The sequence below is a fragment of the Macrotis lagotis genome, chromosome 5, assembly GCF_037893015.1.
Source record: "Macrotis lagotis isolate mMagLag1 chromosome 5, bilby.v1.9.chrom.fasta, whole genome shotgun sequence".
Lineage (NCBI taxonomy): Eukaryota > Metazoa > Chordata > Mammalia > Peramelemorphia > Peramelidae > Macrotis > Macrotis lagotis.
In genome coordinates this window covers 212,748,561-212,769,504 of record NC_133662.1, presented here as the reverse complement: position 1 = coordinate 212,769,504, position 20,944 = coordinate 212,748,561, and the positions used below count along the sequence as shown (strand labels likewise).

General features: G+C 41.5%; 1 protein-coding gene across 6 annotated transcripts; it reads right to left on the bottom strand.

Annotated features, from left to right (window-relative positions):
• Positions 1–504: 504 nt before the first annotated feature.
• On the bottom strand, positions 505–17,433 carry LOC141488356 (glutathione S-transferase Mu 7-like). Of its 6 annotated transcripts, none has more exons than XM_074188358.1 (8): positions 17,346–17,433; positions 16,380–16,582; positions 14,757–14,821; positions 13,922–14,003; positions 13,701–13,801; positions 8,957–9,052; positions 7,231–7,341; positions 505–725 (listed from the first exon to the last, which is right to left on the bottom strand). In XM_074188358.1, exons 2-8 carry the CDS (start codon positions 16,390–16,392, stop codon positions 636–638), a joined length of 558 nt encoding a protein of 185 aa, XP_074044459.1. In that variant the 5' UTR covers positions 16,393–16,582; positions 17,346–17,433; the 3' UTR covers positions 505–635. The 6 variants fall into 6 exon arrangements, with proteins under 6 accessions (XP_074044459.1, XP_074044460.1, XP_074044458.1 ...); XM_074188359.1 differs by lacking the exon at positions 17,346–17,433 and adding an exon at positions 16,877–16,950; XM_074188357.1 differs by lacking the exon at positions 17,346–17,433 and adding an exon at positions 16,701–16,907.
• Between the last annotated feature and the right edge of the window lie 3,511 nt (positions 17,434–20,944).

Here is a 20,944-nt window from a genome sequence, read left to right as displayed (position 1 = left end):
TCTTCTCCTTCTCCCTTGTATTTTATTACCTTGTATTTATTTTATATTTATTACAAATACAGTTATAGCTATATGTGCTATCTCACCAATTGGAACATAAGCTCCTTGAGGAAGCCAAAGCTTAGCACAGTGCCATTCACAGAGTAGGAACTTATTTTAATGGAAAATTGATTTACCACCCCAGGGAATTTGGATGCCAGTCCAGGAAGTGGGGATTGGTTGGGAGGAGGGGGTTATTGGAGACCAGTAGGTCTCCTTACCAAGTCTTCCCCCCCTTGGTTCTCTATTGAGAGTGTTGAGGGAAGAGAAGATTAAATTCAAGAATTCCATCAGCTTAATTCTGGGTGATACTAGAGGTCAGTCAGTGGTGGAGACACTAGCAGGACCTACAGATAAGGAGTAGGGTGAAGGATCTGGGGAGAGGTGAGTAGAAAGGAGCAAAAAAGAACTCAGAAAACTGGAGAAAATGCTAAGGAAAGAAGATAGAAAGGAAGGAGGAAAGAGCAATAGTCAATACATTTTACTGGAGAATTCTGATTTGGGGAGATTCCAGGAGAAAGTCCAGGAACCCTCTGACTTCTTGAGAGTCAGAAGAGTCAGGGTCATTCCTCCCAGGCTCTGGAACTTTCTGAGTCCTACTGAGTGCCCCACTTGGCCATCTTCAGAAATACTGGTTTGGGGAGATAGCGGGGAGAGTTCATGTAGGCTGAGATCTTCTTTAGACCCTGGGTAGAGGAAAGAAGAGACCTGAGTCCAGAGGCTTGGAGGGTTCCGTGTTGAGTCAGAATAGGGTCTGCTATCTCCTTTTAGGGCGAAGTCCTCCATTTTTGTGGACCCCTTTACAGAATTTTTTTCTTTTAATTTACAATTGTTTGAAATTATAATTTAAATTAATGGCTAGTGAAAAAAATATCCATTTATAGATTGTTTTCAATCAATTTCCTCCTACACTTCCTGAAATTTATCCTTGAGTCTATCGACCTCAGTTTAAAAACTCTTTGTCTTAGCAAGACATTGGGAAAGGCGCAAGGACCCACAGGTTTAGACCTTGGCTGCTCCCTTAAACATATTGTCTGTCTTCCTCTATAGTGCTTTGAGAGTAAGCCCAATAAATTCTTTTTCATTCATGTGCTCTTTTAATTCTTAGATGTAATGAATATGAGTAAATATATCTCAAAATGACTTGAAACCTAATACAGTTCTTCCCTTCTAAAAGCAGCATAGCAGAAAGTACAAGTGACAATTTCCATTTTACAAATGAGAACTCACCTGGCTAATGGTTAGGTTTGGAGCTGAGGTCATCATCATCAAAGAACCCAGTTTTGACCCTAGCCATTGATAATAACTAGGACTCGGGAACAAACTCAATAGGTTCTTGATGTGATCTGAGGGACACCGAGAAATCTGCTGCCAAATCACTCTCCCATGTGGTCACCTGAAATGCTACCATTAGCAATCCAGGTCCTTTAGATAAAGTTAGGGCTCCATTCCTTTAAAACACAAGACACCTGAAAAGTGAAATCTTCAAGTCCCTAAAATGTGAATGTGAATATTAGAGAGGAAGAAAGGGATAATGAATCTGAAGTCACAGTTTCCTGGGTTCAACTCCTATCTTTGACATCAAATGGTCACTTAACTTCTTGAGATTGTTTTCTCATCTCTAAAATGGGGAGAGTAACACCTGTAGTTACCTCACAAAGTTACCTTGAGTCTCAAGGAAGATAATTAGATAATGGAGATAATTAAAACCTATATAAATTTGATTATGAATTAGTTTATTGATATTTTAAGTTGGCAAGTGGTTCTATTTGTACACTTGAAATCAATGAACAATTTAGAACTATTGATCTGGACTAAGTCACTTAATATAGTCACAATTATTTATTACTAGTTTTAGTTACTAATAATTATTATTACAGCTATTAATAATTGCTTTTATTTCTTTACTATAGCAAAGAACTCACCAAATATTATTTTATCCTCACAAGAACCCTGCTATCCACATTTTACAGATGAAGAAACTGAGGCAGACAGGGGTTAAGTGACTTACACAGAGTCACACAGCTAGTAAATGTTTGAGGACAGATTTGAACATCATGTCTTCTTGACTGCAGAACCAATGCTCTATCCATTTCCTTAACTGTACAATGAGGAAATTAGAATAGAAAGCCTCAGGGGTCCCTTCTGGCTCCAGATCTTTGAAGCCATGGCCATCTCTAAGTGTCTTCCAATAGGAGATTCTGGATAAGAGGACATTAAGGGGGAGATCAGGGAAGAGCAGAGGTGGGGGGAGGACACAATTCACTCTCACCTGCTTCACAATTTGGCTCAAAGTTTCCAACTTTGCCCTGACCCAAGACTGGAGGGATTCAAGAAGGTTTCCTTTTTCTTGTCCTCTTCTACCTGCCCCAACCCAACCTACATCCAGTTTGGAAATGTGCCACAGAGCCCTTGGGCATCTTACACCACTGCACTAGACAGAAGAGTCCCTGCTTTGGACATACTTGACATCTTTTGACATGTCTCTCAATGTCACATTCTATCCTTCCTTTCATTAGATTTATCACACTGGCTCTCCTCTTCTCTCCCTTCCTTTCCCCTTCTCTTCCCTCCTATCTTCTCCTCTTCCCTCCTCTCCTCTCCTCACCTCCTCTCCTCTCCAGTCCTTGCACTTAATAAGTTCATCTACTCTCTGACTTCGATGATCATCTCTCTCTGTAAATCAATCCCAGATATCTATCTCTAATCTCCAGCTCCAGTTCCATATTATCTAATGCCTGCTTGGGTATCAAATCAGCTATACTACTGTTGCAAACTCAAAATGTGGAAAATTAAGCTTATATCCTGCTCTTCTTGCCCCCAGCCCCAAAATCTGTTCCTCTCTCTCTAACTTTCTCTTTCAGTTGATGATACCATCAAACTCCCAGTCACCTAGGTTCAATCAGGCATTCAATAAGTTTCAATTGGCTATTTACTGTACACAGGGATCCTAGTTGGGGAAGGATGTAGTAGTAGCAGGAGTAGCAAAAGAAGCAGAAATAGTAGCAGCAAAGTAGTGGTGGTGGTGGTGGTGGTGGTGGTGGTGGTGGTGGTGGTGGTGGTGGTGGTGGTGGTGGTAGAAGTAGTGATAATAGTAATTGTAGTGGGAGAAGCAGTGGTAGTAGAAGTAGTAGAAATAGTGGTGGTAATAGAAGCAGTGGTGGAAGTAGCAATGATGGTAGAAGAAGTAGTGAGAAAAGTAGTAGCAGTAAAAATAGAAGTAATGGTAGCGAAGAAGTAAGAGAAGTAGTAGTGGTGATAGCAAAAGTAGTGGGAGTAGAACTAGTAATGGTAGTAGTAGAATTAGAAGTAGAAGCAGTAATGGTGGTAGTGTGAGTAGTAGTAGAAGTCGAAGTCGTGGGAATAGAGTAGTGGTAGAAATAGTGAAGATAATAGTAGAAGTAATGGTAGTAGAAGTAGTGATAGAAGTAGTAGTGGTGGCAGTAGAAGTAGTGGCTGGAGTAGAAGTAGTGGTAATAGAGTGGTAGAAGCCATAATGATGGCAGTAGAAGTAATGATAGTTGCAGTAGAAGTGGTAGAAGTAGTTGTGGTGGTAGTGGTAGTAGGAGGAGTAGTGATAACAATACTATAACTCACTATGTTAAGGGCTTTACAATAATCATCTAATATGATCCTCACAATAAACCTGGGAGGTAGGAATTATTATTATTATTATTATTATTATTATTATTATTATTATTATTATTATCCCCATTTTAAGTTAAGGAAATTGAGGCAAACAGAAACTCAGGAACTTCCCCAGGGTCCAAGGAACTAAATGTCTGAAGTTTTATTTGAATTCACATCTTCTGACAAGAGTGAACCAGTCCCTGCCCTCAGGAGGCTTTCATTCACTCCAAACCTCAGAATTACCTTTGACTGTCTCCTCTATAACCCCCACATATATCCAACAATTGCCAAACCCTCTGCCTCCTCAATATTTCCGGCACTCACACTACAGCCATCCTAGTTTCACTCGAGTTTGGAGAAAATTCCAATTCTTTTTTTTCAGTTCTTTTTTCCTTTAAATTCCTTATAATCGGTGTTACCCAAAAGCAGAATGGAAAACCCTAGGAGTTAGTGAGCCCATTCCTGGAGATCCTTAGGTGAAGGTCAGAGAGGAGACCAGTCAGTCAAGAAAACACACATTGTTCAGTCATTTTTTTTCATGACCTCATTTGAGGTTTTCTTGACAAAGGTACAGGAGTGGTTTGCTGTTTCCTTCTTCAACTCATTTTACCGATGAAGAAGCTAAGGGCTGATTGATTTGCCCAGGGTTACCTGGCTAGTAAATGTCTGAGGCTGGATTTGAACTCAGGAAGAGGAGTCTTCCTGGTTTCAGCCCCCACCACCACCACCATCACCTAGCTATCCCTAGGGCTCTATTACCACTACTTCTACTACTACTTACAGTACCAACCATTACTGCTTCTACTAGGGATAAATGAGGTTGGGTGTCTGCAGACGATGGGATTCAGGGTGACCCACATTTCTTCTCATCTGGACTAGAGTAACAGCTTCCTAAGTCCTGCTGTTTCTGCTCTCCCCTTCCTTTTTCCATCCTCTCCGCTGCCAAATTGCTATCCCCAAACCACAGTCCTGACCATGTCACTCAAAGAAGCTTCGGCAGCTCCTTCATGCTTCACTGCTAAGATAAAATACACATTCCTCTCTTTGACCTTTACAGCCTTCTCCTGCCTGGCTCCAGTCTTCCTTCCCATGCTTATCAACCATTCCTATCCCTTTTGAACTCCACATTCCAGCCCAGCTGGCTGCCTTGTTCTTCCTTGCACAACATCCCATCTCCCATCTCCACGGTATTGCCCTCACTGCCTCCTGGAACAAGTGGAATGCCCTCCTGCTTCTTGGGGTCTCTAGCTTCCTTCAAAGCTTGGCTCAAGGGTGGTATCTTAATAGGAAATCTAGCCTGACTCCTCTGGTTGCTGTTGTCCTCATGCCAGAAAATTACTTTTGGTATATATTTTATGTTTAATTTTCTATTTTTATGTAGTTTCCTCCTCTCCTCTTCCCCAGAATGTAAACTCAAGATCAGGGATTGCTTCATCATATATCTATCTTCAGTAAGATGCCTGTTGTATAAAAGAATGAATGAAAAAGCATTTGGGGGGTGGGCGGCTAGGTGGTGCAGTGGATAGAGCATGGCCCTGGAGTCAGGAGTACCTGAGTTCAAATGCAGCCTCAGACACTTAATAATTACCTAGCTGTGTGGCCTTGGGCAAGCCACTTAACCCTATTGCCTTGCAAAAAAAAAAAAAAAACTTTAAAAAAAAAAGAAAGAAAAAGCATTTAAGGACATACTACTATGTATGAAATCCTTTTTCTTCCACTTTTTTCTGATTTTTTTTTCATTTTTTCCAATGACATGCAAAGATAGTTTTCAACATTCATCCTTTTGTAAGTTTTGGAGTTCCACATTTTTTCCATCACCTACCTTCCCTCCACCCTCCCCATGGCAGCAATCAAATAATCTGATATAGATTGTAAATGTATAATTGTGTTTAACATATTTCCATATTAGTCATATTGTGAAAGAAGAATTAGAACAAATTCCTTCCACTTTTTACTCTGAGTTTAGATCTGAAAAATTAAAGAGAGGGTGACAGAGGGTACTAGAGAGATATAGGAAAGAGAATAAAATAAGTATTTAAAATAGAGCCTTTTATATAATATGGCTCTCTCCTTCCCTCCCCTCCTATTCCCTCTTCACCCTTCCTTCTCTCTTTTCTCTTCTTTCTTTTCTTCTGGGTTTCCAGATTTCATTTGATCTTCCCAGCCACTGTAGGAGGTAAGTGTTATCATTTCCATCTTATAGTTTAGGGAATTCAGGCAAACAGAGGCTAAATGACTTGCCCAGGGTCATAACTAGTAAGTTTCTGTGGCTGGATCAGAACTCCTGTCTTCCTGACTCTATCAAATGTTAAACTTGGCAACAAGACACCTGGGTTTGAATTTCATCTCCCATACCCGCTCGTTATGTAATCCTGGACTATAATCACTCTAACCTCTTTGAATCTCAGCTTTCTCATCTGTAAAATGAGTTTTGGACTCAATGGCCTCCAAGGTCCCTTCCAGCTCCAAATCCATAATCATATATCACAGCCATTCAATTAGCAATGAGAGTATTGATTGATTACTGTTCCCAGAGGTGGGAGGGAAGGAGGGCCGCTACAGAACAGATGGCAAGGTTCCCGGGTAAGCCTCAGTCTCCTGGTTGGCTGGAAAGGATATGAAGCGTGAACTGAGGTCAGACAGCTGGAGCAGATGAAGTGGGGTGGACTGTTACCTGTCAAACAGCACAGCTCATCCCTAGGGCAAGAGCTGTAGGTTCAGTGGATCAAGTCCCCAGGTGGGGGCCATGGTCTCTGGAAACCCAGAGGAAAAGAGAGAAGGGGAAGGGAGAAGGAGAAGAGGAGGGGAGGGCAGGAGGGAGGAAAGAAAGAAAAAGAAAGAGAGAAGAGGAGGGGGAGAGACTCCCAGTTTGAATGTAAGCTCCTTGAGGACAAAGATATCTTGCTTTTAACACTGATATCTCCAATACTTTGTATAGTGCTTGCTTTTGCATTCATTTATTCATTCATTCATTCATATATCTTCCAATCCAATCTTTGGCTCATCTCTGACCAGTCCCCTTTTCCTTCTGACATCCAATCAGTTGGCAAGTCTATCTTGACATTCTACCCCCATATTTTTCAAATCCATCTAGAGCTGTAACTAGGGTGAGACAATTAGGACTTTGTCCTGGAATGCCAACTTCTAGTGGGAGAGGATAGAGCACATTTCCTCTCCAGAAGTACTCATTTCTTCCCTAAAGGAACCAAGCTTCCTTCCAACAGCAATTACTATGATCAAGCTTTATTTCCCAATCCTCCGCTGGTCACCAACAGACACTACGCTATCACCATGAGCATCCCATCCCTATGGATACCCTTCTCCCCTTGTCTTGGGCCTTCCTTCTTAACCCCAACTCTTGCAGGGGCAGACTTCCTGAGGGATGGGCAAGATGAAACAACTAATTAGCTTATCATGATCACCTTCCCCAAATGAATTCCTCCCACCTAGCACAAGAATTCTTAGCTACAATTCTGCTTTCTAGTCCACCCTCCTCCCCCAACTGCCCCCATCCCCTTCCTAAGGGAAGCTTCCCTCAGGGGTTATATAGATATTTATTACCTCAAACCGAGTGAGGAATTCCTGCAGGTTTGGGAAAAGGTCCAGGCATGTGGGTAGAAACTTGAGGTTCAGGTCAAGGATGTCATACATGGAGAAATCCACAAAAGTCATCTGAGGGTAGCAAAGGAAGGGGTGAAAGGGGAGCCAGGGGCCTTCCCTAGGTAATACTGTGGCTACTAACCTTCCAACCTCCCCTTCTCTCTTGCTTCTACATCCTTTCCTTCAGCCCAATACAATTTAGAGAACAGCCTCTTAGGCAGCTAGCTAGGTGGCCCAGGGACCAGACAATTGGACTTGGGAATCAGGAAACCCCGAGTTCCAATGCTTCACCCTGATCTCACTAAGCCTCAGTTACCTTATCTGTAAAATGGGAATAATACGAGTACTCACCCATCAGATGCATGGAATGAATCAAGTGAAACAATATTTGTCAAGAGCTTTGCAAACCATAGAGTGGTGTATACATGTTTGCTGCTATTGTTGCTATCATTATTGATCCTGAACCATGAGAAGGCTATTATGTATTAATACTGTGTATATGACATCCTATGGAATGTTCTCCCCTTATACCTCCTTCCCCTCCAAGGAATAGGGACCAAGATTATACATAGGATTTCAGTAAGGCAGCTAGGTGGTTGAGTGTGTTGAGTGTTGGACCTGGAGTCAGGAAGATCTCAGATGCCTCAGACACTAGTGATGTGATCCTGTAGAAGTAAGTCACTTAGTTAAATGTTGATGATGATAATGCCTACTTCTCAAGATTGTTGTGAGAGTAAAATGAGATCAAATTGGCAAGTTCTTAGCAAGTCTATATAAATGCTGTTATTTTGGGTACAGGAACTCTACCACCACTCACTCTGCAATGGGCTATCTTGGAGTGTTGCCTAGAGCACCAGGAGGTTGAGTGACTTACACAGGGTCACTTAGCTAGTCCTTGGCAAAGGTGAGTTTAGCTGTACTTACTGACCTGCAGTCTTTTCCTTTTAATCTATTTTGTACTTGATGATATTCTGCCTTTTATTATTCTTTATCTTTTTTGTTTCATTCCACTAGATTGTAAACTCCTTGAGGGAGGAGACCTTATATTTCCACTCTCATTTCCAATCTTACCTACCCATCATATCTCCCATCCATTCTTCACACAAAACAGAACTAATTCAATACAGGAGGCATTCCTTAAATCATTCTTAGTTGTTTCCTTTACTCATCTTCAAATGCCCAACATTTTAGCCAAACTGTACTCCACCCTTCCCTCTTGCATATCCTTCTCATCTCTGCCAATCAGAATCTTTTTCTTCTTTTGAAGCTGAACTCACTTCTTCCATAGAACCTTTCCTGAACTCTCCAGTTCAAAATGTTCTCTTTCCTCAAATTCCCCAGTACTCTATTATCTGTATCTCTCTTTCTGTCCTTTCTCATCCATCCCTCCTTACCTTGGGATATGCTTATCCAGCAAGGGTAGGAACTATTGATTTCTGTTTTGTATCCCCTTCCCCTCCCTCTGCATGGCCTGCTTCTTTCCTTACACAGAGCAGAAGCTTAACAAACAACTAATTGATTGATCTGTATAGAGTAGAATATTCCTAATTTTTTGAGGTCAGAGACTGTTTTTAAAATGTGTTTCTTTCAGGTTTTACAACAGCACTTTTCAAAGAGTAGATGCTTGCCCACACCTCCCTTATTTCCCACACTTCCCCTCCCCCCCAAAAAATAGTTTACCACAAACCTTCTTTCCAGCAAACCACTTTCTTGTACCCAGGAAACAGGAGAAGAGATGTAGAGATTTAGGTAGTTGCTGTAGATAGATGAGTCTCATATTTTCCTGTGGAGAAAGAGTGAAAGGCTGGAAGGAAGAAGAGAAGACCAACCAGTGAAAGCAGTAAGAATAGTTAGAGTTAAGGGGAGATTCAGGAGAATGCAACATCCCAGAAAAACAAGGGAGGAGAATCAAAGGAGAGGAAAATAGGAGGTGGAAAAGTCCTCAACAGCATCCAATGATACTAAAAGGGGAAAAAAAAATAAAGAAGAACAAAGGGCCATTGGGTTTGGCAGTTAGATAGTCAGTGGTGAACTTCAGGAGTTCAGACTCCGTGGATTGGTAGAATTCAAAGCATTAGGAAGGGGATGGAGATGGCGTGAAGACATGGAGACAGGATATAAATCTCTTGCTTGTTTGATGTAACAGAAATAAAAAAAATAAGATGACAACTAAAGGATCCTAGCTCTAAAAGACATGTTAGAGGCCATCTTAGGCAATCCCCAGGCATGGACCAGGCAGGTGAGATGGACTTGTCCACCGTCACAAAGGTACTAGGTATGAGAGGTGAAAATGGAACCCAGGGCCAGCACTCTTACCACCATATCATGGAACAGTGGGATCAACTGGGGAATTTTTCCAAAACAAGGAATAACTGTGCATGTCTCTAGGCAAGGAAGGAGAAAAGACAGAGGCAGAGAGAAACAGAGAGACAGATTGAAGATGGTGGTGCAGGAGTGAACAAAGTCCCTCAGGAATCAGGACAGGATAGAATCTAGGACAGTGACAGAGGTATTGACTTTAAAAAAACAAAAGCTATACATACCTTTTCCTTTGAGATTGGATTAAAGGGTGAGAAATTAGATATAGAAACAGATTGAGGAGGAAAAGTGAATATGAATTTGAGACCTTGTGGGTCTTGAGCTTTTCCAAGGTCCTTTTTCTCCTATTCTTCTCCCCCTCCCTTACTCCCTGAGAAGGCCTTCACTTTCACAATGACCACCATCACTTACTTCTGGGATAATGATCCCCAAATCTTGTCCTCTCATTGGTTTCTTATCTCCAACAGTTGACTTGTCATTGTCACTTCCAGGGTCCATCATCACTGCTAATTCAATGTCTAAAACCAAACTTATCCTCTCTACCATTTCCAAACTAGGTCCCTTAACCATCATTACCCAAAGCTGATAGTCTACTTAAACTACTTCCTGAAACTTGCACAACCTAGTCATGAAGGATTGTGCAAGTTTGTGCAAACTCATTATATGCTGTGTCAGTATTAAATTATCTTTAATTCTTTAACTTATACCAACTTCTCATTTCCCTGATTCTGTTCCATTCCTCCATCTCCCAGATTCACAATCTTGAAGTCATCCTCAATTCATTCTCCTTGATCCCATGGATCCAAGTTGCAAAGACTTGCCAACTCCATTTCCATCACATCTTTTGCATCTGTCCTCTTCTCTCCACTCACACAGTCACCACCCTACTTAAGGTGGGCCTCATCCCCTCTCAGATGAACTGTTGCCTCCTAATTGGTATCCCTATGTCAAGTCTCTCTCCTCTCCAATCCATTATCCACACCAATTGATATTCTGAAAGCCTGGATTTGATTGTGTCACTAATTATACGCTCCTCTCTTTAACTTAGCTCTGATCTACCGTTCCAAGCTTATCATCCAGAAAACCCAGACTGAGAAAAAAGAATGTTTTAATTCTATACTCCATGAATATATTTTTGAATTTTCTGGGGATTTATTTTAAGCAATCATGATTCTAGACCTGAAAGGCCTCCCATTCAATCACGCTCTCAGGTATCTAAAGCTTTTTGTTTTATGCTGGTTAGATGAGTTTTTAACATATAAAAGGGCTTATTTCCTTCACAAAGTCATAGGGCAGAGATATCCTAGTAAACATCTAACAAGTGAACTCTCCAGAAAAGAAAAAAAAAGGAATAGCTTTCATTTGAACTTAATCTACAACATTAACATTTTAAATCTGAACAATCAAAGGCCTTTTTTTGTAGCAATTGCTGGTTTCTGATGTATAAATACACTGAAAATTTAACAAGCTCTGCAAGCTGGTTAGAATTGGCCCCAACATACACCTGCAATTCTGATCAGCTTGTTCTTATCTACAGCATTCCATCTCCTCTCTCCTTGCTTTTACACAGGCTGTCTCCGTTCTCACTTCTGCCTTTGAAGCCCTCGCTTTCTGTATCCTCCTACACAGAACCTTCCCTTGGTCCCTTCCCTCCCAAATTAATATAATTATCTTGTATTTATTGGATACATATTTCACAGGTACTTACATAAGCACACATTTCTTACCCCATCTCTCATAGAATAGAAGCTCCTTGAGGGCAGAGACTATTTTATTTTTGTCTCTTAGTCCCAGATGTTTGGCTAGGAAGCACTTAATACTTGATTGATTCATTTCCTATTCTGCTCTTTTACTGCTCAAATCATCAGTCCCGATTGTATTCATTATTCCCCTAAAAAATTCCTCAGAGCTACCTCTCCCTTTCTGACCTTCACTACTATATTTGAGGTCCTCATCACATTTGGCTTCCTAAATAAGTCGCTGATCCTCTACTTTTTCTGCCCTCTTATCAACCCATCAAATCTCAGCCCTACTAATCTTCTTAAAAGATGGATTTCATTTCTCATTACATTCAACTTAGAGCAATGCATACCAATGTAAAGGCTAACAGACTGCCTTCTGTGGGGGGGGGGTAGGGGAGGGAAGCAGGATTTAGGGGAAAAATTGTAAAATTCAAATTTTAAAAAATACAAATGACCTATTTAAAAAATAAACTTGACAAATATATTAAAAAATGGATTTCATCATGTCCCCCCCAGTAGTTCCCTCTTGCCTCTCACTGCATCCAGTCTAAATTTTTCTCTCTGACTTTGCCTTCCCTATTGAGTCTTATAGCCACTGCTCTATGACATTCTTCCTCTGCTAATAGCTAAATGATTCTCTTCCTGTGCTGGCAAAAAAATCTCACCAGGCTCATTTCCTACTCTGTACATTTTCTATGATTTTCTACTCCTGGATTGTCTTTCCTTCCTATCTTTTATCCCAATTCTTTTCCCCTTTAAGGTTCACCTACTTCCTTTATTGAAAGCTACCCTACTGACTATAGCCCACATTCATCTTCTCTCTAGACTCTCTACAAGTACTAATAGTAAGGTCAGCAGTCCCAGGATCTGTTTATACTCTTTTCTTTCTTTTTTTTCTCTGGAGAGGATTAAGTGACTTACCCAAGGTCTCACAGCTAGAAAGATCTGTGGTCACATTTGAAATCAGTGTTGGTTCCTGACTCCAGTGTTGGTTCTCTATCTATTGTTCCACCTAGCTGCCTTTTGGTCATATGTATTGTATTTTTCAATATTTATCCCATTAGAAATGAAAATATTTTAGTTTTGTTATGAAATTATTTTGGACCTTGAGGATCCCTGAAAGGTTTCAGAGACTTGGACTACTTTTGAGAACTGCTGGCCTGGATCAAAGAATAAAACAGGTCATTTATTGATTTAACAAGGACCTGAACTTTCATTGGCTTGGAAAATCCTCACATCCCCATCAGTCTACATTAGAATATCAATATTGTAACTAAATACTCAGAGAATGTAAGAGACTCCACTATTTTTACCCAGTTATTAAGTGATATCTGTAGGATCTAAACCCCACCCCACTCCCCATTCCATCTTCCCAACCTCACCTGCTGCCTCTTAAAGAGAAACATTTCACTTTTTTGTCATCATAGATATGGTTGGCAATCTGAAGAAGCCAAGAACCCTTTCTCAAAATGTTTTTAAGAAACTAAAGAAAATGCTGACTTTCAGTTAGAACTCAGTGAAAATAAAGGTGCAATATTTTTTCCCATACAAGGTCATAGCTCCCTAAAATCTATTCATGGAACTCCAATTGGGTCCCTATTCTAAAACCCTGTAAAAATACAGTTAATTATACCATAGCATTTAATTCTTTATCTTGCATTTGTCCACAATTGTTGGTTCTTGCATGTATTATAAGCATGGTTATAGTCTCCTTAAAGGGAAATAATTAATAATAACTCATATTTATCTGGTGCTCTACAGTTTACAAAGCATAAAAACCCTGGGAGGGGAGCAGTGCAGGTAGGATTTTACAAATAAGAAGACTGGGATTCAAAGGGATTGTGATTTTCTAAGATCACACAACTACTACGTGTGACCATTAAGTTTCAGAAACACAACCTGTGACTCTAAGGCTGAATCCAGTGTTTTTTCCTATTATCCTGTGGTAAATATTTGTCCATTGATTAATTGGGAATCCAGAGGTAAATGTTCCCTGGGAGGACAGGAAGGCGCCCCTTAATTCTGGGCTGGGAGAAAGGGAAAAGGTAGAGAGGGCAATGTTTCTAGAGAGTGATAGTCATATCCTGGCAGTGTGAGAATATATACTTACACATATGACTTTAATGAGAAGTGTAGGTTGTTCACCTATCTGAGCATCTCTCCCTCCCCATCACACACACACACACACACACACACACACACACACACACACACACACACACACACACACACACCCTTACACTGAGATGATTGGTTGAAGTAAGGCGAGGATTTCTGAGGATTTCTCTCTCTCAGACTCCTTCCCTCGCCGCCTCCCTTCTAGAGCACTCACCACTGCTTGCCTCCCCAGGAAGGCAGCATCCTACTCACAAAATTTGGGTTGTGGCAGACCCGCACCAGCTGCATTCGAAAATCCATGGCTTGACTCTCCAAAATATCCACCCGCACTCTCTCTTCCTCAGTATCCCCACCTGTGCCAAGGCATGACACAGGCTCATCCAACCCTGTCCTGCCTCCCCCTGCCTCCCCCTTCCTGCCCCCAGGTGGTTTGGGATCACTCTTTGACCCATCTCCCCACCACACACACTCACACATCTTATGCTTGCGTCCAATGTAGCGTAAGATAGCATTGCTCTGAGTGATCTTGATGTTCCCATCAATCAAGTAAGGGAGCTGGAAGGTCAACAGGAAAATCACTGTGTGTCTTCTCTGCTCATATCCCGGAGCCAGCCCCGTGTGTCTTCCTTCTAGGTACACAAGAACTAAGAGATTTTTTGGACCCCGGCTTGAGTACCACTCAGCACTTCTGGTCCTCTAGGAGATCATATTCTACACAATATGGAATTAGCACACTAGAATGTACCCACACATTCTCATTCTCTCTCTCTCTCTCTCCCCCTCTCTCTCCCACCCACACTTGCACACACACACACACAATCACTGAGATAAATCAAGAGCAGCAAATGAAGGATAAATCACTACTTTTTACCCTTAGAATTGATTTAAATGCTTGGGTCCTTGGTTGGGTGTCACCAAGTGAGGTAGAGGAGAGAGATAGATGTCAGGGTTTTAGTAGGAAAGTCTCTTTGGAGGAGATGAGGCCCCCAGAGAGAAGGAAGGTAAGAAAGGGAGAGAATGATTCCAACAATGGAAGGAGATAGAACTGGCGGATACTGGTACATGAGGTCTACACCCCGGGACTTTCCACTGTGCTTTTTATGTGACTTGTCAGTGTGTGCAAGAGGTTTGGATCACGGTGCCCAATGTAAAGGAAAGAACCAAGAAGACCGGATGAGGAACTTCAGTATGCCAGCAAAGACACCAAGCATCCAGAGGTAGATAATAATAGCCCCCCCCCCAGGTTCCTACAGCATGCATTCACAGACACACAAACATAATAACCCCTCAATCCATGAAATAACGTACATTGGGAAAGTCAAGGCCAATAGTGTATCTGTCTTTAACCCACTCATTTTTACCATTTTCAGAAGCTGTTGAGAGAAGAAGAAAATGGAAAAAGTCACTCTACTGGGTCATGGTTCCACCCTCAACAGTTCCAATAGCCTCCCCCACCTCCCCTGCCAATAGTGTAGACAGTGCAACCTGCAACCCACACATATAGACATGCTTGGGCCTCTACACTCACGTTTCTCATAGCTATAGAGTAGCTCCTTATAGGGGGTCCCTGTATATTCCAGCAACAAACGGATTGGATGAGCAAGCTGGGAAAGAGGAAGAGGAAGGTACCATCATCTCCTAGGGGGCTCAGGACCTCAACTGAGCCTCCAACAGCCCTTATTGGCTTATCACAGGAAAATAGCAAAAATAGCACTGAAACTCTGCCCCCTCCCTCTACCCTCTACACTAAATCCTATCTGAGCCTTCTCACACCCATAGAGAAAGAACTGGCCATGTCAGAAATGAAGATTTTGGGACCACCAATATGTGACTTGGTTTGAGGGGCAATGGAAGGCCCCTTTCTATGTATACATCCCCTAACTATCCTCACATATATATTATCTAAATTTAAATGTCAACCATTGGCATTAGAACTCTCCTTTGGGTTAATGATTTTGCATTTGAATATGAAGTCAAATATGTTCCTGGCACAGGAGGGACAAGAAATGAGGACTCATTCTCTCTTTCCTATAAACACTCCTTCATCCATTACTACATCGCCCTACATCATTTTTTCTGGCTCATTGATGGTCATATAGGAAAGTAAGCACAGGGGCCTAGAGAAATGGGGTGTAGAATAACCTTGTTTTTTGTTAGAGGTAAAAACATCAACAAAAGCCCAGTAGATACAAACTGAGAAGTGAGTAGAACAGGCTTTACAGAATGCTCCTATTAAAAAGGAAAGGGGACAGAGGCGGTAAATGAAGATAAGCTTTCTCCAGGGTCTTTCTCTTAGTTCCAACCTCTTCCTAGTGTCTATGAGTTTTTAACAGAGGTCTTTGCCCTTTGCCACGACCTCATAAGTCCCTTTCTAAATTACATGATCCATGGGGTGGAGGTTGGGTCACTGAAATGTTAACTATAAAAAAGTCATGAGCCCCCGCCTCCCCCATCCACACTGGACTCACGCCCCGAATTTCCCAATATGCGAGGATCATCTGGTGATGGAAATACTTCAATGACTTGAACCTGTCCTGAGGAAACCTCTAAAGGGGCAAGAAGGGGACTACAGAAAAAGCAAAAGAGGAAAGGACAGAATCGAGTGCACCCAGTGTGGGTAGAGACCTGCTGCCCTCATGTACCCCACCTTTCTCACCCCGCCCGTGTCCCCACCCCACCCCACCCCACAGGCTGCTTTCAATCAACTCTCACTGCTTCCATAACTATTATCACCCTCTGCCTCCAAACCCTCCAGGGTTCCCCCCAGAACACCCTTTTGTCCATAGCTCCAGGAAATGAGAGGAGGAGGAGGAGGAGGAGGAGACATTATGTTGTCATGCTCTGAGGCCCCACCTCACCAGCTCTTACTCCTGAGCCCCAGTCCAGATAGGGAGGATGGGCTAGTCATGCCATCTCAGTCTGAATTCTTACCTTCTAACCTCATCTGCTTTCATCACACCAGGAAAACATCCTGACCACTGATGCAATACAAAGCCAGAGTGGTTAGCTTCAAGAGATAGTGAGCTTCACCTCCCTGGAGGTCTTCAGACAAAGACTGGGACATCATAAAGGAGATTTATATCCAGGTAAGAGTTAGGAGGCCTCTAGGTGGTACTGTGGGTAGAGTGCCAGACCTGGAGTCAAGAAGATCTGAGTTCAGATTCAGTCTTGAGACATTTACTAGACTCTAGGCAAGTCTTTCTCAGTTTGATTTAAACCACCAGAGAAGGAAATGGCAAACCACTCCAGTACCTTTTCCAAGAAAACCCCCATGGACATTATTGATCCAAGGGATGGTCCAAGGGATCACAAAGCAATTGAATACACTACACTAGGTAGCCTCTCTGGTCCTTGTCAACCCAAAACTGTTAGGGGAGTCCATCCTTCACCCAAACACAGACACCCACATCTAAGTTTAGAGTAATCACCGGAAGGAAGCCAAAGGGCTGGGGAGGGCAGTTGTCAAGGGCTATTCCACCTCTATTATGCTGCCATTCCTAAGATTCTATGCCCACAAACTAGCCCGCACCCCACCCCCCACACACTGCAGACATTCTGTCGAATGGCTCTCTGCTCCCAAACACACTCTTGTAGTCTGGTGGGCTCTCTCATGCAAGGCAAGTCACAAACCCCCCTCTGGCTCTTCTCTTCCTCCCTCCTGACTTCCTTTCCTTTGTGGCAGTCACTGTGGGAATTATTCTCTTGGTTCTGCTGACTTCACTCAGCCTCAGCTCCTACCTTTCCCTTTCCAGGTTTCTCTGAAACCACTATTATCTGTCTATGTGTATTTTAATATATACATACACACACACACACACACACACACACACACACACACACATATATATATATATATAATTTCCAATGGTACAATCATATTCCATTTCATTTCTATACCATTATTTATTCACTCATTCCTCAATGGCTGGGCCCTTGCTTTATACTTCGCAATTCTTTCCAGCTAGTTTCTTCACATCTCCTTTGTCCTTTATTACCAGATTAGGCAAGCTATTACTCTAGGGATAGGAGGATGATGATGATGATGATGATGGTGTTGATGTTGGTGTTGATGTTGATATAATAACTAAATTCATAAAGTGCTTGCTAGGCACTGTGCTAAATAAAAACTAAATAAAACTAAGTCAGTAAATAAAAACACTTTCCAAGTGTTTTCTTATTTGATTCTCACCAACTTGGGAGGTAGATACTATTTTAATCCTCATTCTACATCTGAACAAAAATTCAGTAATTTGTCCAAGCTCCTAGGACAATCCTTCCTATTACTATGGAGGGTAACACTATTCTCCCAGGTCTCCAACTTTGAAACTAAGGATCATCATGGACTCTTTACTCTCTCTCATCCACCCATATTCAATCTGTTGCCAAAAATCTGTTGAGTTAACCTTTTCAACAGCTCTCAAACACATCCCTTCTTTCCTCTGACACTGCCATCTCTCCATTGCAGGCCTTCATCATCTCTTGCCTGGATTATTGCAGTAGTTTGCTGATAGATCTGCCTTCTTCAAATCTCTCCCCTTCCAATCCTCTCTAGTCAGTCTCCAGTGACTTTCCTAAAACACAGGTCTAATAATGCTACCCCTCTACTCAGCAGTATCCAATGGCTCCCTATTTCATGCAGGAGCAAAACCAAAATCATCTGTTTTTCAAACACCTCATAAACTACCCCCATCCATATCTTCCATTCTTTCCATACCTTATACTATCCAGTGTCACTGGCCTCTTGGTTTTTCCTTGAATAAGATGTTCCATCTCTAGGCAGTTTTAGGGACCATCCCCCATTCCTAGGAATATTTTCCTCCCCATCCCTGCCTCCTGGTTTCCCTGGCTTCAAGTCCCATCTTCTATAGGAAAGCTTTCCCAAACCCTCCTAATTCTAGTGCTCTCCCTTTGCTGATTATTTCCTATTTGTTGTGTATATAACTTGTCTGTGTGTAGTTATTTAAATGTCTCCTCCTTTAGATCATGAGCTCCTCAAGGGTAGAAAGATTTGCTCTTTATATTTCCAGCAAAGTGCCTCTTACCATTGTTGTTGTTTCAGTCATTTGCAAGTCTTCATGACTCCATTTGGGATTTTCTTTTCCAAATTTCCTTCTCCAATTCATTTTTATAAACCGAGGCAAACAGGGGTAAGTGACTTGCCCAAGGTCATACAATTAGAATGTCTAAGGTCAAATTTGAATTCAGGATAAGTCTTCAAGGTCCATCACTCTATCCATTTTGCCACCTGGTTGCCCACCTAAGTAGGTGTTTCATAAAGGTCTATTGACTGATTGATTGAGGGACATTTCCCCCTGACCCTCACTCACCGATATGACTCGATGAGCCCACCTCAGATTCTCTTTACTCAGAAGCAAACAGCCCTCCCCCAGCTGAGGCCATCGGACATCCCCTGGCCTTCAAGTTTTTTGGATGACCCCAAATTTCTAGGTCTAGTTATATATACAAACTCTTTGCTCCCCTTAGTTCAACCAATTCAAAGTTTCAGGTTTTCAAAAGGAATTTTATCAGGGAACTAAGGAAAAGTAAGAAAGAACCAGAGAAAAGAGATATTCTTGAAGACGACGCCGGCAAGTACCAGGTCTGTCAGATCCTACCAAACCCAAAAGGTTTCAATGTCATGCTGGCTGATGGATTGTATATCTTACATCAAAGGACAAATTTGACTAAGGGCCTCATTGTCAACTTGACTATCCGATGATGAATTTTTGTTGTAACTGGAAGACAGTCCACTTCATTGGGAGGAACTGGGTTCTTTGTGCTCATGCTGATGAATGAAATCACCATGTCTTGAAGTATTGAACTATTATTAATTGGCTGATTCTGGGGCTGGTAGGAAAAGTGAGGTATCCTAGGGACACCAGGAAGTTTACCCTCCAGGGAAATGAGTTGCTATCACTCAGGGAGAACAGTTAAGCAGGATAAGAGTCAAAGTCTTGCTTGCCAATTCTAACCAAGATGATTTTTTAAAAAAATGTTTATTTTTCAAATTATATGTAAAAATAGGTTTCAACATTCATTTATTTAAAATTTTCTTCCCCTCACCTTTCCCTCTCCCCTCCCAAAGATAGTATGTAATCAGATATGTTATATATCACAGTCATGTTACACATATTTTCAAATTAGTCATGCTATAAAAGAAGAATCAGAGCAAAAGGGGAAAACCACAAGAAAGAAAAAATAAAAAGCAAATTTTAAAAAAGTGAAAATAATATGTTTTGGTCTTCATTCAGGCTCCCTAGTTCTTTCTCTGGATGTGGTTGGCATATTCCATCAAAGGTCTTTTAGAATTGTCTTTGATCACTGTATTGCTGAGAAGAGCTAAGTCTATCAAGGTTGATCATCATATAAAGTTGCTGCTTATATGTTAATACTGGTTCTGCTCACTTCACTCAGCATCAGTTCATTTGAGTTCAAGTTTTTCTGAAATCTGCCTGCTCAACCATTCCCCAATTTATAGGCATTCCCTCAATTTCCAATTCTTTGTTAGCACAAAAAGAGTTACTATAAATATTTTTGTTCATGAGAACCTTTTTCTCTTTTTAATGAGCTCTTTGGGATAAAGATCTAGAAGTGGTATTTCTAGCTCAAAGGGCAAAACACAATTTCATAGCATTTTGGGCATAGTTCCAATTCTAGTCAGAGTGTTTTGCCCAGATTCAGTTGATATTAAGGGAAGGTCAATTCAGGAAAAAGGTACCAAGATGATCAGGAGTTCCAACCTATTTGCTTGATAAGAATTAGGGAACCACACTAGATGGAGGTTGCAGGATTGGAAGATGTACTAGGAATTGTCCAGTAGGGCAATGGGCTATTTTGGGAGGAGGTGAGTTTCTCATCATTAGGAGTTTTCAAAAGGCTGGATAATCAGCAATGTTGCATAGGGCATCCTGATTTGTGTTAGACTTTGGGGACTCTGAAGTCAGACACGATACAGTAGAAGGAGGTGGATTTGTAGTGTGACCTTGGCCTTTAATTTCTCCATCTGCAAAATGAGAGTGTTGAAGTCAATGTCCTCGGAGGTCCTCCCTGACTAGTTTTGCTCATACTAACAGTATGAACTCTGTAAGTCATTTTTCTTCCTTGGATTTTTTTCATCTATAAAAAGAGGGATTAGAATATGTTTAAGACCCCCCCTTTTAGCTCTAAATCTATCATTCTTTGTATTATGTGAAAACATAGAACTGAGGAATTATGGAGTACAGAAATATTATCATAAGCTAACTGTAATCTCATTCCAGGAAGACTTTTTATCTGTTCTTGGTTCTTGTGTAGGTATACCCTGGATCTTGTCTTTCCCTCTTCTCCTAACCTTAAAACTCTGGCTGTTGGGAGACCTCTCTGCCTTGGCCCCTTAGCCTCTTCTAGGTGAGACAGAAAGGTATAGTGAAAAAAGTAACTGACTTGACATCAGAAGAGCTAGATTCTAATTCTCCCTCTGACACTTATGAGATATATGACCAAGGACAAGTCGTCAT

Bases quoted from the DNA above. Each gene is read 5' to 3' on its own strand.
- LOC141488356 (XM_074188356.1), bottom strand. From the start codon at position 15,946: ATGATCCTCGCATATTGGGAAATTCGGGGC. The intron at 14,004-14,756 runs GTACGTTATTTC...TTGACCTTCCAG, and splicing joins TTGGCCTTGACTTTCCCAAT to CTCCCTTACTTGATTGATGG. The intron at 9,053-13,700 runs GTGAGTAGGATG...CTTTCTCCACAG, and splicing joins TCTGCCACAACCCAAATTTT to GAAAATATGAGACTCATCTA.